This window comes from Setaria italica, chromosome III, assembly GCF_000263155.2.
Source record: "Setaria italica strain Yugu1 chromosome III, Setaria_italica_v2.0, whole genome shotgun sequence".
NCBI classification, from domain to species: Eukaryota; Viridiplantae; Streptophyta; class Magnoliopsida; order Poales; family Poaceae; genus Setaria; species Setaria italica.
The window spans coordinates 42,419,382-42,436,575 of NC_028452.1; the positions used below are offsets into that span (position 1 = coordinate 42,419,382).

The window sequence follows — 17,194 nt, forward strand, 5'->3', positions numbered from 1 at the left end:
CATACACCCAGACTCACACAAACTCAACCCTAACACCCCGACAATTTAGGATGGAATTTCAACCTGAATACTGTTAAAATTTTGCAGGCCAGATTATGAAGCTGGACTGCAGGACTTCAAGGAACGCTTGATAAATTATGAGAAGGTTTCAACCATTTATGCTCTGTTGAAGTGCTGCCTAAGTAGAATTCTTGAGTTCTATGAACTATTTGGTCTTAAATGAAGTAGCATTCCTTTTGTAGGTCTATGAGCCAGTGGGGGAAGGTTCTTACATCAAAATGATTGACATGGTAAAGGGGCAGGGTGGTCAGTTACAGGTAAGCTCTTCCATACCTTTGCATATTGTACAAAACATGACTCAACATTAGGAATTTTGCATCCCTAGGTGGCAGAAGGATCAATGGTATGGGTACAACTTTTATGTAATTGAATATCTCTCGAAACACTTGAACATGCATGTTATGTAAAATGAGGACTTGTTTAGATAAGTTATTTACACAAAACATGTCAATTTTTGCAAAGTACCAATTGATGCTTTCAGATAATACTGCGCACGTTTTGATGTTTAGGACTGACGGAAACTTGTGTGGGCTCTATAGTTTCAATACCAAATGAATACTCCATGCTTGGGACTGTTGGTCCACCTATCCAACATATAGATGTGCGCCTCGAGTCAGTTCCAGAGATGGGTTATGATGCTCTGTCCAGCATTCCACGTGGAGAGATATGCATAAGGGGAAGTGTTCTGTTCTCTGGATACTACAAAAGAGAGGACCTTACACAGGAAGTCATGATTGATGGATGGTTTCACACAGGTTAGTTATTTCCATAAATTCAACATGATGTGTCAGTTAACATTCTTACGCAGCTGGATATCAAAAACTTTAGGACATTGGTGAGTGGCAACCAGATGGGTCCTTGGAAGTCATTGATAGAAAGAAGAATATATTCAAGCTTTCTCAGGGAGAGTACGTTGCTGTGGAAAATCTAGAGAATGTGTACGGTGTTCTGCAAGAGATAGATTCGGTGAATAACTTACTCCCTTAATCTCTTAAAAGTCACCGCCTTATTTTTTTTTCTCTTACATGATGAAGAGATGAAGTTTACATCTTGATTTGCTCTCGATGTTTTTGGCACTTGCTGAAATATTTGTCAAGGTTATCGGATTAGGACTTGTTGGGAAACTACTAAACGGCGCTGTTTGGTTGGAACTAAGCTCATTATTAGGCAAATAATTGCTGATGCACATAATAATTTTAAATAAGTTTCTGGTCATTATAAATATTTGCTTTTTCTGGTTATTGTTCTATAATGTGTATCTAAAAAAGAAATTATACTGAAATACAGTCCTACAACAGTAGTTTGTTGTGGCATCCATGTCAAATGTGGAGTTCTAAAATTGTGAAGAGGGAAAATAATTCTCTTGTGTGCCTGTCTCCCATGTCATTTTGCTAGACATCCAAGGAGTAATTTATTCTTCTATATTTCTTGTATCCATTTTACCATATGCCCCACTTTTTTATGATTCTATTAATCTATTTCAGATATGGGTATACGGGAATAGTTTTGAATCTTTTCTTGTTGCCGTTATCAATTCGAACCAACAAGTGCTTGAGCATTGGGCTGAACAAAACGGTAGTACCGGAAGTTTTGCTGAACTATGCAAAAATCCAAGAGCCAAAGACCATATTCTCGCAGAACTCACAAAGATCGGGAAGGAAAAGAAGGTAAAGTACCCGAATTACACTATTGCTTGATGCATCTCGATTCCTACTATGCAAATAGTAATTTAAACAATTTCTGTGTAATCTTGGCCTTGCCAGCTGAAAGGCTTTGAGTTGATAAAAGCTATACATCTCGATCCTTTACTATTTGATATCAAGCGTGACCTCATCACCCCAACATACAAGAAGAAACGACCACAGATGCTCAAGTACTACCAGGTTCTTTTCTTTTCTTTTCTTCCTATCTTGGTTGTATGTGATCGGTACAGAGAAAAGCTCGAGACAGCACGACGAGAAAAAAGGGAAGCTAGGGCTGCTCATGGAGATAAGAAGAATGATTTAAAAGTCTATGTGATAGGAAAAATGCACCAAGCAAATTCGTTTGAAGAAATTGATAAGTTGGTAAGAATTCTAACTCTGTTAGCATCCTTTTAATATTGCACTATGGTCCTCATGAAGCACTGTGCCGTCACTGCTGGTGGGGGCAACTCAGAGGCTATGCTACTGCTTGGGCCATGTGGCAGAGAAGATCGGCGTGACCTCCGCGGCCAAAGGAGCGGAATGCGAGCGGCCGAATAATTTGTAAGAAGATGGGTAGAGTTATAATGGTGAAAAGATTGATTACAATTTCTTTTGACTCATTAGATTGCCACAGGAGCATGTGCATATTTTAGGTGGTGTGAGAGGTAGCATGCTTAGAATGTGTTTGTTATTTAAGGTGGCATGAGATGTAATCAAGATTTAGCAGGTACTTTTGGCTTTAATGACACCTAAATTTCTTAATTATATTTTAACCTCATATTTTTTCTATATGTCATATTGTGTTTTTTATTCTTCTACTGATAAATAAAGTTAAATTTTCAAGCAAAGATTAGAAGACAGGAAATTAATATGTTTCCCCCCAAGAGTTTTAGGTCAGAGGTGGCAGTGTAATAGTTCAATTTTTCAGTTACATTGATCTACTTAAACTAATATATAATTTTGGCTTATTTGATGATTGTGCATTTCAGGCAGCTCTGGTGATCGGAGATGGCTCCATTACCAGCAACAGCAGGAGGAGGATGTCATCTCTTTAATTCCTTATATGCTTACCATTTTCTTTCAACCTTAATATATATAGCAATCTGCCCAGAACATCTGCTACAAATCCCGTGCCTAATTGAAAATTGTGACTTTCTGGAGATCGAGGGAATAGATCAATGCCATTGTAATTAATCTTGTCCTTTGCTTCATTTTTTTCTGATCATGTTGCATTTGCATCACAAACTCAAGTCCCATTTTGTTTTGTTCCTACAGGTTCCAAAACCAGTCCTCTGACTACCATTGTTTCATTCCTATTGATTTTCCTAAAGGTGCAGGCGAGGTGGACCTGGACCTCATGCACTCCGCATGGCGTGACCGTGCTCGCGCACATGGTGTTATCGTAGGTGAGCGGCGCTTACGCCGTGCTCCCTTGACAAGCTCGCCGCCATTGCAAAGCTCTTGGAGGGCCAAGAGATCCCCGAGGCCAAGACTGGCTCTCGGCCGGCTTCTCCGCCTTCCCTTACCTCTACACCTCCATTTTGGGGGTTGGTTTTTTCTGTACATATCAATCTTGCAAGGAAAAAGTTCTAGAAGAGTAAGTATTTTTGTTATATTACCTGAATCTTGGGCCTAAGAACAGAACTATCATTATCTTAATCTGCAACTGATCCTTATTTTTTTTCTATGATTCAAAGGCAACACTGGGTGGATGTGCAACTATTGTTTATGTTTTATTGGGACTAAAAGGCAGGATTGTTGTTGGATGTAAGTTATGGGTTCTCTTTTATTTGCAAACATCATATTATTGCTGCTTACTGATTAAATACTGCTTATGATCATTTAATACCGCCAAGTATTAACATACTCTACTATCACGCTGTCGTTATATTCATACAAGCAAATGGCATTTTATGCATCTTGCACTGAATTTTTTTTATTCACTATGCTAAAATTCACTGACTAACTTTATAGTTTTATTTTGCTATATACTTATTTTCCTTGTACAGTTGTATGTGCTCGAATCTTTGCCCTTTGTAGAATATAAAAACATTTGAAATTGTTTGCTCTATACTTTTACGGACTTGAGAAATATGTTATGACAAAGCTATATAATCGGGTATTTGCTTTGGTCCCTGAAGATGTGAAGAGTGATGAAGAGCTTTTTGAGAAAATGTCTTTGCTACAGCAGTTTATAAGGCCCAAAAACTTGGTTATAAAACCAGAGTATCGGAATGAAACTTCTTAGCTGGTATGAAACTTAAATTGTCTTGTTATTGTGATTTTTTATATCGCTGGATGTCTTGCACCACTTCTGTTACATGGCCACTGTAACATTTCTGCCATTCAATTCCCTGTTGCTTTCAGACACCCTCTCAAGGAGTAGTTGATGACCCTTTTTTTAAATGAGCATGAACTTGTGTGATTCATTGTCAGCAAGTCTACCAATCTTCAAATTAGAGCCAACAAATGTATTCTGCTGCCTACTGGCTAAGCCATTTGTTTAAATAGACCTTATGACAGCTGTTCATTCTTCATATCAGTGTAATTCATTAATATTTCTTACTTTCCTTTCCTTTTTGTTCATTTATTTTCTTGTTTTTGTGGTACAGCTCGTGCAGCAGAAGATAAACATGTTTAAGGCTTCAAGGGATAAGCTTTCTTGCATCCTAAACTGCTGTAAAGTCAACAATAACTTACTGCTGAATGCTTCTAGCTATTATATCGAATGATAATCCCCCTGGAGCTGATGAATTCCTTCGAGTCCTCATCTATGTTTGGGAATTAGTTACATGGTTATTCTTTTGCAAGTTGAGATAAAGAGCATACAAGCGTTCTTATGCTTATGTTATTACTCACCACAAAGTCATTTTTTGTTTCACATTGCGGGTATTTTGAAGTAATTATTTCACACGATAATGTTTGATTCTTATAGACGATATTTGTTTTGCCCGTAGCAACGCACGGGCACGATCCTAGTCATTAACAAAAGTAACCCCTTAGTTGTCATCTAAATTACCCACCTATGCAACAAAAATCATCTAATTAACTGCCAAGATGTGAATTTATTATCCGGATAGCGCTTTGCCATTTTTTTTTGCGAGGAATAGCGCTTTGCCATTTGCTCTCATGGCATTGGGTACTCGAGGATAGTGCAAAATCGTAACAACTCGATGCATACCATGCAATGCACGGTGGCCTTATTTGGCATTGGAGGGGCCTCCGTCAATATGATCTTGCATGGAGGCCATGCATGCGAAGGCTCGATTGTAGCCATGAGCATCACCAAAATCATTACCAAGGAACGTCTCCAATAACTAGTGCTTCCAGGAGCAAAAAGCACGAGGTGATTCCCCGAACCATGCTGCGACCTTATAGATCGGTCAGATCAACCAAGATCTCATCTGCAGCTTGGCTACGGGCATGCATGGAAGCATTGTGGCAACGAAGTTGCCAGGGGCAAGGGCTTAGATAGACAGCACCGAGCAGCCGAGGAGATGAATGATCCGTAGTCACAATGGGGCGAAGCCAGCCTAGAATGCCACCGGGGTGAAAGACCATTCCAGGCCAGGGTCATCACCTTTGTTAAACAGTTTGAAACGATAATACTGACTGAATTTGCAGAAAATCATCGGGGTCAGCTTGACCCCGACAAACGTGCCTAGCTCCGCCCCTGAGTCACATGGTATTAAAGGGTGTTCTGTCCAAAAAATTATCAAAAAAATATGAGAAACAAAGAAAAATAACTCCATGTTTGCACCTTGGTCTTGGTTGCTTTTGAATTCTCAAATCCTCCACATTGCCCATTCAAGGAAACAAAAAGGTCAACCCATAAAACGCAGGTGTATTCACACTGTGGAAAGAAGTTCCTAACATTAGTTCATCTAATAATGCCCACAGTATGACAGTTTTGGAGGACAAATAATCATACCGTGGTCATACTAGTTCTAAGATTAGTACGTCCAAATCAGTAAATTTTTTAATACCTTTTGCTCCAATGGTTTAGAATTTTTCAGGATGTTAAAAATGTATCTTACAATATTGAATAATTAAATTTGTTATTCATGATAATGTAGTAGATGCATAGATCTTAGCGAACTATTCTCTTCTCAGAACAGATAAACTAAACGTAGAGTAGAAACATCTAGCTAGCTATTATTCTAGTATATTCTAATCATCATTGATAATAATAGCCATTAGGTTATTATTTTTTAAAAAACTACAACCACTGTCATTATTAAAATTGTCCTAAATAACACCTAAATGTGTGTCTAATTTATTCACCTATACCGTTATGAAAAATAACCTAAAGTAACATCTAAATTTGTATCTACTTTAACCACATTTGTTATTCTTAAAAAATAACTTAAAGCAGTAAACCCTAAATCTGCAACCACGTTACCTATATCTATCATTAAAAAAAATTAATCCAATATACACCAATATATGGTTCTAAAAAAGTATACTAACTTAAGGTATATATGCATGATGTATGCATCATTACGTAGACCATGTATACATGTGTGGAAGAGGCAACGAGGATACCAATTTCCATGTTAAACACATAGCTCATACTAAAATTTTGAACAAAACGTGTATAGAAGTGTGATGCAAAATTAAAAAAATAAATGTGGATGAAAACGTATATAGATTAATTGCTAACTAATGTCTACTACACTGAATATTATTGTGTTAGAATATCTAATAAATAAAAGAATGTAGTGTAACAAATATTTAGGGTTCTAATTTTTTCATGAGTTTTTAATACTTATATCTCTTAAAAAATACTAGCCTATGCGGAAACACAGGTCGATGGATTAGTAATGAAAGCAACATTATATATGTGAAGTTATTTTTGTTTGTTTGTATTTTAGAATATCTGAATATGTGGCTAGTTCATCACGATGTGCCAGTTAATTTGGAGGAGAGAGATCACCATACCTTTTAGGTAAAACACATAACAGTCTTTACATAATGTTTGTATTATGTAATGATCAGCCATTGCCTTAATTTTGTAACACAGTTAGACCCTATTTAGGAGAGCTTATTTTAGCTTCGGCTTCACCTGTTTTGCGCAAAACGAGACACTATAGCCTAATGTTGTTTTGGAAGCCGAGGCTAAAATGAACTAGAAGCCAGATGAAGCCATTATTTTGCCTTCACTAGTAAAGCAATTATGGAAGAAGTCCTGACAAACAGCCTCTTAGTCTGCGCTGCCGCCTAACCTCGTTCACAGATTATGCGGTAAATGTCACTTTTCCTCGAGTAAGAGATGAAATCAAAGGATTTACCCGAAATGCCTGTTCGAGCTTCTTTTTGTACAGTGTTTTGGTTCGATGCATTGTTCATGATTGTAGGCTCTCTGCCTTATCAAATTTACTGCATGTTTACAATGTGCTTCATTGTCATGTGTACCTTCCTCTTTAAGGGGCACCGTTTCCATGTCAACCTTTCCTACTGTCCTATTGTCTGACTAGTGGCTATTGAAGTTGGTAACTCGGTACCTCTTGTCGATTGCTAATGAGTCGAGACTTGAGAGTAATGGTTGTACAGTTCCTGCGTGTTCCACGTTGGAAAATGGAAGCTTTATATCCCCGTGCACCCCCAATCACTTGCGGTGCACCGCAGCCCACGACACACACTGTACGTCTGCTGCTGCTGACACAACTGCAAGCCTCAGTTCAATGATTAAACCCACTGTTCATGGCCACCCCAGCTGCAGTAGAGTCGTCGTCGGCGACGGCCGTCGCCCGCGCGCTCCTGGTGGTACTAGCCGCCGCGGCGCTCTGCTCGTCGGCGGCTGCCGGTGAGCCCGAGCTCATCATCAGCGCCGGCCGGAGCATAGCCCGGCGGCACGCGGTCCCGGCGGTGTACGTGTTCGGCGGCTCGCTGGTGGACGCCGGCAACAACGACTTCCTGCCGCCGCCGGCGCCCAGGGCCGTGCCCCCGAACGGCGTCGACCTCCCGCGCACCGTCCTCCGGCGGACCGGCCGCTTCACCAACGGCTACAACCTCGCCGACATCATCGGTAAAGTACTCTCCGAGCTAGGATTTCAGCTGCCTCACTGACTCTGCAGCACATGTATTTATACTCATGTACGTACACGTATACGTGCAGCACAACATGTGGGGTTCAAGAAGAGCCCACCGGCATACCTCTCGCTGATGCCATTGTCAAGCTTCCACCTCCTCCGAGGCCGAGTCGGCACCAACTTCGCTTCCGGCGGCTCCGGCATCCTCAACGCCACCGTAAGCAAACCAAACCACCCGTGCCATTGAATTTTTGACATTTGTTCAATGAGCTACTGCGGTTAAAATACCAGAAAATACTCCATCCATTCTAAAATACAGCTACGTTTAGAAGCTGATTTGTTCCCAGTATTTCGGCTAGGCTCGCCAGATAGCCATGTTCAGTTGTTTGTAGCAGCTGTTCAGCCTAGCTCGTCAGGTGCAATAGCGTCCCCTCAGCCTGGCTGCTGAGATATGGATAATTTCCTCGTTTCTCCAGAGCCTGGCTGGAGCGATGCACAGTGCTTGGGCCAGCGTGTGGATAGGTGAAATCGGCAGGGCGCACCAGTGGAGCACCACCAATCAATTTCTCCTGTCAGCCTGGCTATGTAGTAACACGAACAAAACAAATGAGCACTGCACCTCGGGAAAAAATTCGTGAAATTTCAGTCTTTTCGGTGATGACCGAAATTACCGTTCATTCAAAATATTGCTCTGCTCACCGAAAAATCTATCTTTTTAACTTAAATTTCGCCCGAAATTTCACGAATTTCGATGGGGACCGAAAAAATGCCGAAAACGAAATTTAAAACCCTAGCTGGTACGAGCGAGGCTGCCGATGGTAGGAAACCAATCAGACCCTTCGATTTTTTTAAGTCAAACTTTTTTAATATTGATCAACAATATCTCCAAAAACAATTTATTTAAAATAGAAAAATGTTACATGTTATAATAGTTAGTTTCACAATAAATCTAATATACCTTATTTCTATCACTAGTCTTATTGTTTACTTTGCTATTTGTAGTTAAAACTGAAAAGGTTCAACTTTGAACAAATCTAAATGTAGTTATATTTTAAGACGGAAAGAGTATTAAGGGGGTGTTTGGAAGGGGTGCTAAACTTTAGCACCTCATTTTTAGCACACTTTTAGCACTTGAACTCCCAAACAGGGGTGCTAAAAGGTGAGTGCTAAAGTTTAGCACCCTTGTTTTCTTTAGCACACCCAAGGGGTGCTAAAAGGTGCTATGCGTGCTAAAAGTGGTCCCCAAGCTCACTTTTTCCCTAGTTGCCCCCTCTCTCTCCTCTCCACTTTTCCCCAAGCCAGTCATAAATGAGCGCAATGTAGTCATTTCTCACCCAAGGTGCTAAACTTTAGCACTGTATCCAAACAACTCCAAGTGCTTAAACTTTTGCACTCCATTTGAGGGTGCTAAAGTTTAGCACCGTGCTAAAGTTTAGCATTGTGTATCCAAACGAGGCCTAAAGAGTAGCACGTAGAAAGTGAAGTATTTTTCAAGTAAAATATGCTTCAACTATATATCTATATTACATTATCTGAAAAAATGTACATGGATGCAGGGTAACGGGACTATCACTCTGTGCGAACAGGTCCAGCTGTTCGCGAAGACGAAGGCGACAATCATCCGGGCCGGCCTGGTGGGCCGTGAGAGGCTGGACAGCCTGCTGGCCCGGTCCCTCTTCCTCATCAGCACCGGCGGCAATGACTTCGCCGCCTTCGGCCATGGCGGCGGCGTTCCTATGAGCCAGGCGCCGGAGTTCATCGCCGGCATGGTCACCGATTACCTCAGCTACATCAATGTACGTATCTGTGCACACGTCTCTCACCAATTAGTGATCAGATGGCTGGTATTTTCTGAGATTTAAGTACCTACAGGCTACACATGTGTGCTAATGCAGGAATTGTACAGGCTAGGAGCACGGAGGTTGGTCCTGCTGGACATACTGCCGGTTGGATGCCTGCCGTCCCAGCGAGCCATCACGGCCAACGGAGAGTGCAACGACGTCGGAAACTATCTGTCGGAGTTGTTCAACTCCCTCCTCCGGGCGGAGATGGCGAAAGCCGTCGCTGCCTCCATGCCGGGGATGAAGTACTCCATTGCCAGCCTTTACAACGTGTTCTCCGACATGATCGCTAACCCAACTTTGGCTGGTAAGCGTAAACAAAAGATAACGAGAAATACACGCTCATGTTGTTCTTTTAATGACATTTGCAACTTATTAGGAGGCCAGCTTTTGATAACATTGTTTTTTTAGAAAAATATAAATGATAAGTGAAAATGTGTTGAAGCACAATGATAAGTAGTTTTTTCTATTGACTTTTTTTTAAAAAAATTCACATATTTTTTTCATTGTAAATCAAGAGACCATACTTTAAGTGAAACAATTTTGCAAGAAATTTATATAACCACACAAACATAAACGGATCTCCGAAAAAAAATCAGTTTTGCTAAGCGTTGATGGGATCCATCCTATGCAGGACTGCGTGAGGTGAAGAGAGGTTGCTGTGGCAGCGGCAAGTTCAACGGTGAGGTGGATTGCACTATGGGCACAAGCCTCTGCACAGACCGTGGCAAGTACCTTTTTTGGGACAAGGTGCATGGGACACAGGCTGCCTACCGTTGGGCTGTCCTCGCCTTCTTCCATGGGACAATGAGAGATGCGGAGCCCATCAACCTTGACCAGTTGCTTATGGCTCCTTATTCCTCCATGTGATGGGTTGTTTTTCTTAAATATATATAATGGAAAAGTATATATGGTGAATAGTTATTAGAGGATATATATGACAAATGCTAAACCCGACAAAGTGCAAACAACTAGTCTATTTATCCGTGTCGCTCTCTCCGAAAACAATCTTACTACTATTACTAATTTGAGACTTCTTTTAAAACTTCATTAATATTTACATACAACTATACAAGAAGGACTTGCAAGGACCAGCTATTTTAAATTCTCAATGATAGTGCTGATCCTCTTTGCAGATAATGAATCAAAATGTAGGAATTAGGATACTATAATATGTCTTTCTAAAGCTAACAATCAACTATTAAACTATCAGTGTGCAATTTAGTAAAAAAGAGAAGAGCTGAGTGTAGTCCGTACGCGCCCTACCCAAAAGACTATTAGTCCTCATTCAACTGTAGACTAATTTGATATAAATGATTTTGAAAACAAGGATAATTTGTTCATGTAAGCCAATTGAATGTTTTATGTCATCGCATGACGGATTTTATATTCGATTAAGCGACATATTGGATCCCTTCAAACTATTTTTGCAAACGAAGAGACCTATTTGAAAAATAAAATATATTTTTAAAAAAATATATCAATGGAAGAATACGTAGATCTTTGCAAAGAGAAAATCTCCTATTGCTGCTAATCGGTGGTTGGATTGGTTGTACGACAATGACCGCGTGAGGTCAAGAGATGATGATGTTGCAGACGCAAGGTCAATGGGGGAGGTGGACTGCATGGTGGACTCAAGCCTCTGTGTGGGTCACAGGTACTAGAACAAGGTGCACGTGACATAGGCCACCTATGAGAGACACATAGTCCATCAATAGGGGCAAATGTAGAGGGGGGGTTCAGGGTAAAGAAGAAGAGGGAGAAGAGGAAGAGGAGGAAGGAAGGAAGAGGAGGAGGAGGAGGAAGAAGAGGAAGAAGAAGAAGGAGAAGGAAGACGAAGAGAGCTCCATAAAGTGCCTCTACTTCCTCTACTACTCCTTGGAATCCTCCTAATAGTGGAAAATCCAATCTCAAATATGAAAAAAAATTGTTACAATATTTCTCATCACAAATAGGACTATAGATAAGTTCTAATGGAATAAATTCTTGGATATGATAAATTGAATCAATAGGGATTTCCATTGGATTGAGTCACATTATCATTTAAGTGCTCCATCACTTTGTCCAACAAATGCGACAACTTTGAGCCAATTCTCTTCTGTTCTCTTTTCTTGAAAAAAATAATTAATCTACAAATAAATATGATTGCATAAAATTCTTTTATTGGACTAGCTAATTTCCAATTGCAAGCAAAATGCCAAGCCACTCAATGAAATAATCAGATTATAGGCAACAATCCAAAACGAGCGCCAACAATGATGCTATGTGTTTGGATGGTGAACTGTATTATTTTTTCTGTTATGTTGATGGAATCAGGTACTGCCTAGCTCGCTTTAGCTTCGCGTTCAGTTATGAATCTGAACGTGTGTTGCAGTTACCTCTTCGTGATATATATAAAATTTAGGAAAATCAAAGGTGTATCTTCCAAGGATCTATGTCGTACGTTTAGCCACCTAAAATATACATCCACATTGGATTAACAGAAATAGAATGAACTTCACTTTATGTCCACTAAGACTTAATCTATTTACAAAATTATGGAAAGGGTCTGACCAATACATTATTACATCATTATATAGTTGCAGCATCAAGTTGTTGGCAACTGCAGCAGTAAAAATAAAAATGTATGAAAGAAAACAAGCCATATGAATTTCCAAAAAACTTACAAGAAACACATAATCTTTTCTTAAATATCCAATTATGCTTAGCAAAGGGCTCTGTTGCAATGACCTTTGATGAGTGACAAGATTTAATTTGATTGTCTCTTTTTGGTCCTCTCTTATATGTTGTGCCCAACCTTGTAGCCAAAAAATAATATATATTGTGAAAAATGTTATCCTTTGCTTTTCAAAAGCAAATCATTTCTACAACTATACTGACCAACAAAGAATTGAAAACCCCGACACAATGCAATCTTTGATTTTTCGATATCCCTAAAGCCAAATCCCAGAGAAATGGGATATATTCCTATTTGGACAATTCTCCACCTGATCTATCACAGTGGCAAATATAAAACATAAATTATTTTCAAGTTGCCACAATTTCTCTATAAAGGAGATTATCTTTGGTGTTGTACGGTGACTCAAATCCTACTTGGATTAGGACTCTATAGGTGTATGCTATTAGGACTTTTATTTCTACTAGGACTTGAGCGTTGAATCCTACTAGTGTAGGACTCCTACTTGCATGTATGAAGGTCTTGGAGGGGACTATATAAACAAGGGGGTGGAACCTCTAGTAATCAATCAAGCTAAAGGCAAACACTAAGGTCTCGTCCAAGGCTTGTGAGAAACAATTAGGAGCGCTCAAGAGAGACAGGCTAGACAGTTCTATAGCACTAGATTCTTGTATAGGGCAAGAATCAGAGAGTCAGGGTCAAGTAGGGTTGTGAAGGAGCGACAATCACTCGTACTCTTTTGGAGTTGTGCTTAAAGAATTTGCAGTCAGCTTCGCCAAAATCCTATTCTCTTGTCGTGGTTGCCTCAACGCCGTCATCTAGGGTTTTCTACGAGATTCATCTACATTGTTCTTGATACGGTGCAAGCTTGTGTCGTACTCACAATATACTTTCAAGATCCGGGGACTGCCGCGTATAACGAGGGGTATCAGATTCTAACATTTGGTCAGAATTACACCAGAACTAGTCACGCATAACGAGAATGAAAAAAACAGTAACCATAATTGTTTGCAACTTCTACTGTTCTACACAGCAACCTTGATCTTATTGACCCCAAACAAAGATTTTCTTTAAAATAAACAATGTTTCATCAGCCATGGTCGGTCCATAGCTTGCTGTCTAATAATGATTCATTTGAAGGAACCTTACTGGCTAATGTTGCTTTAGTTCTCCCTTAATCAAGAAAGTTTGTAGCTTTAGCTAAAAAGAGTCGAAAGAAGTATGAACATTATGTGTAACTTTTCCAAGGCTTCAGTGGATTCAATCATGAGTTTGATTTACATATTGAACGCGCTACGTCCTCACTTAGCACATGTTTAGTTGATTATCTTAAAAAGATATTCATGAACCTGACCAAAATACCCAGTCGATTAATCAATTCCCAGAGGAATTTAAACATGGGTCAATTTAGCATCGAGGTGTGTCTCTTCCAATCTTTCACAACATCTCTCTATAAATATGTTACCTCATATTATAGTTCATTTGCCTCCAGCAAAGGCATCACTAGAATAGAAGAACAAATGCAGCTGCAGGTGTTGCTTCCACTGGTCATCACCGCGCTGGTGGTGTCGTCGGCGCATCCGCCGGCGGCCGCGGCGGCGACGTGCCAGCGCCGGTGTGGCGACGTGGACATCCCGTACCCGTTCGGCATCGGCTGCGGCTGCTACCTCGACACGGGGGAGGACGGCGACCGGGCCTTCGAGGTCACCTGCAGCGGCAACGGCACCGCCACCGTCGACGGGTTCGAGGTGCTCGGCATCGACGCGCACCGCGGGAAGCTGCGGATCCGCAGCCCCGTGGGGTCGTGGTGCTACGACGCAGCGTCGCGGTCCATGGCCAACCCCGTCACCTGGTCCTACGACTCGTCGGCGTTCCGCATCTCCGGCGCCGACAATCGGCTCACCGTCCTCGGGTGCAACGCGTTCGCGTACATGGACTCGCGCGACGGCGCCGTGGAGAACCGGTACGTGCTGGGGTGCCGCGCCGTGTGCTCCGGCCGCGCGCCGTCGTCGTCGCTGGGGAAGGCCAACGGCTCCTGCGACGGCACGAGCGGCTGCTGCCAGGCGCCGATCCCGCCGGGGATCAGGTCGTTCGAGGTCGGCTTCTTCGACGACTACAAGAACGACACCTCCGCCGTCGCCGGCTTCAGCCCGTGCAGCTACGTCGTGCTGGCCGAGGCGGCGGCGTTCGAGTTCCGGTCGGCGTACGTCACAACCCGCGACCTCGAGGACCCCGCCGGCCGGCAGGCTCCGCCGGTGGTGCTGGACTGGGCGGTGGGCAACCGGACGTGCAAAAAGGCGCAGAGGAACACGACGGCGTATGCCTGCGTCAGCGCAAACAGCGAGTGCCTCGACTCCAACAACGGCCCAGGATACCTGTGCAGCTGCTCCAAAGGATACCAAGGAAACCCTTACCTTGTGGATGGCTGCCAAGGTCAATTTCCTTCCTTCTTTACTTGCTGAGTTCATCTACTTCAATACCAGCTTTCATTATATTTGTTTTTTTTCCTAATATTCAGTTTCTTAAACTGCTCAAAGTTTTAGCAAAACGATGCTAATTCAGTAGCTAATACCCTAAAACTATAAAAGAAAATTAAAGGGATTGATAGATGGCTAGATAATTTTATTCCCCAATTTATGTCTTAATCGAATTTTATTTAGATAATTCAGTAAAACATATTAATATGTGACTGCAGTTTTGGTTGAAGTAACTCTAACACCCAATGATGGTACCTTCTTTTTCTAATTTTATATGCCCCAACGGATTTCTTTTCCATTGGTTAGGATGTAAGGGTCCCAGTGTGTCTTCATGGTCAAGCAACCATCATATTGTTTTCAAATAAAAATTGCAAATAGCATGTAATTGTTCTCAGGCCAAAAAATCAAATTGATGATCTCAAGTTAGTTGTAAGTAGGGTTATCAAATTATAATTAATGATGTTCCTCTGTAAAGCATGTCTAACTTTTGGGAATGAAATTTTCCATAGGAAATGAAATAATTTCTTTTGGTTTTGCCTTTTGCCAGATATAAATGAGTGCAAGGACAAGGCAGTGAAGTACCCGTGCTCTTCCCATAGTATTTGTATCAACACCCCGGGAAGCTTCAAATGTTCCGAGCTCAGATGGCAAGTCGCAGTTGGTAAGAGCAGTCGTTATATGCCTTTACTTTCATGTAATCTCTCCTCTCCTAAATATAGTTAGTGCAACAAAATTCCTAACTTATGCTCTGATACAAACAAAATATAGCAATGCAATAAAATTGCTGGTGCTCAATGTCCCAACTACACATAAAGTTTTGTGATTGGTTCTATACTCAGGTGTTAGCATTGGTGTAGTAGTGGTAGCCATTGCCTTGTCCTGCGCCTATGCGACCAAAGAGAAGAAGAGGCTAGCCGCCGTCAAGAAGCGGCACTTCAAACAGCATGGTGGCCTACTCCTCTTTGAGGAGATGAAGTCAAAACAGGGGCGGCTCTCCTTCTCGCTGTTCACCAAGGAGGAGATGGAGGAAGCGACCAACATGTTTGACGAGCGACATGTGCTTGGAAAGGGTGGCAATGGAACGGTATACAAGGGCACTCTCAGAGACGGGAGGGTCGTGGCAATCAAGCGGTGCAACAAGCTCGTCTACGACGAGCGACAACAGCGAGAGTTTGGAAAGGAAATGCTCATCCTATCCCAGGTCAATCACAGGAACATTGTTAAGCTCTACGGGTGCTGCCTTGAGGTGGAAGTGCCGATGTTGGTGTACCAGTTCATCCCCAATGGCACCCTGTACCAGCTCATCCATGGTGATGCCACCCCATCATTCATTGTACGGCTGAAGATCGCACATGAGGCGGCAGAGGCACTTGCATACCTACATTCCATGGCATCACCACCGATCATCCACGGGGATGTGAAGTCACCCAACATACTTCTTGATGAGAACTACACCACAAAGGTATCGGACTTTGGGGCATCGGCATTGGCACCGACAGACGAGGCACATCTTGTAACGTTGGTTCAAGGAACATGTGGATACCTCGATCCTGAGTATTTGCAGACGTGTCGGTTGACAGACAAGAGTGACGTGTACAGCTTTGGTGTCGTCCTCCTTGAGCTGCTCACACGAAGGAAGGCACTGGCCCTGACAACTCCTGAGGAGGAAAGGAGCCTTGTTGCCCACTTCCTTGCAGCTATGAGGGACGGCAGACTTAATGAGCTGTTGGACACGCGGATCAAGGGTGAAGTGGTGGGTGAAGTTCCGAAGATGGTTGCAATGCTTTCTAAGCGGTGCTTGGAGATGTCTAGTGAGAAGAGGCCCTCCATGTGCGAGGTCGCGGAAGAGCTTGACAGGATAAGGAAGCTGTGTCACCATGCATGTTTAGGTGATATAGATGACTCTTCTTTTCTTGCAAATTATAAGTAAATCATATCCAACCATATGTATATTGTAGTTGATTAACAGAATGTGGAGATCTAGACTGAAGATTAACCTCGAATATTCTGGTAGATGACTTATTATGCAACACAATTTTCCTAATTTTCCAGTATCAATCTGCAAAAAGACTTCATATATGGAGTACAATAGTGCACATTTCAATTGTTTGCAGCCATATCTTCTGAGTACAATTAGGATCTATTTAACCACAAGTATAGATGAGTTGTGGAGAAAAAACATCTTTTGCATAGTAGGATTTAGGGAAGGGTACGGAGAGGCAACTATAACTCGGAGTCGGATAACCCACCCAATGGCCCAACTTTTGAAAAATAACAGATGTCGGTCGTCACCTTTCCAGAAATTGCAATATGCTCTCTTGTTGCCACTGTGCTTCTTCACTTGCACAAAAATTATATCAAAGAATATATTTTTTTGAGGTAAAAGAATATATTGACACGGAGTTATTAAACCTAGTCAAAC

The 17,194-nt window shown here is 41.7% G+C and overlaps 2 protein-coding genes and 1 long non-coding RNA gene across 3 annotated transcripts in view; all 3 read left to right on the forward strand.

Annotated features, from left to right (window-relative positions):
* LOC106804096 (GDSL esterase/lipase At5g33370) overlaps positions 1 to 10,607 on the forward strand; it is a 27,780-nt gene extending 17,173 nt beyond the window's left edge. Inside the window, exons 2-6 of the mRNA XM_014804906.2 lie at positions 7,638 to 7,773; positions 7,864 to 7,994; positions 9,334 to 9,573; positions 9,673 to 9,925; positions 10,253 to 10,607. Of these exons, the coding sequence (XP_014660392.2) occupies positions 7,638 to 7,773; positions 7,864 to 7,994; positions 9,334 to 9,573; positions 9,673 to 9,925; positions 10,253 to 10,488 (996 nt within the window). The 3' untranslated portion in view covers positions 10,489 to 10,607. The remainder of the gene's footprint in view (positions 1 to 7,637; positions 7,774 to 7,863; positions 7,995 to 9,333; positions 9,574 to 9,672; positions 9,926 to 10,252) is intronic.
* Positions 2,224 to 2,905, forward strand: LOC111256794. Its single transcript, XR_002677034.1, has 2 exons — positions 2,224 to 2,306; positions 2,735 to 2,905. It is a non-coding gene; the product is annotated as an uncharacterized LOC111256794 (long non-coding RNA).
* Positions 10,608 to 13,700: 3,093 nt separating the features above from the next.
* On the forward strand, positions 13,701 to 16,775 carry LOC101752689 (wall-associated receptor kinase 5). Its single transcript, XM_004963989.2, has 3 exons — positions 13,701 to 14,728; positions 15,320 to 15,433; positions 15,612 to 16,775. The coding sequence occupies exons 1-3, from the start codon at positions 13,816 to 13,818 to the stop codon at positions 16,700 to 16,702; spliced, it is 2,118 nt and encodes a 705-aa protein (XP_004964046.1). The 5' UTR covers positions 13,701 to 13,815; the 3' UTR covers positions 16,703 to 16,775.
* The last annotated feature ends 419 nt before the right edge of the window (positions 16,776 to 17,194 follow it).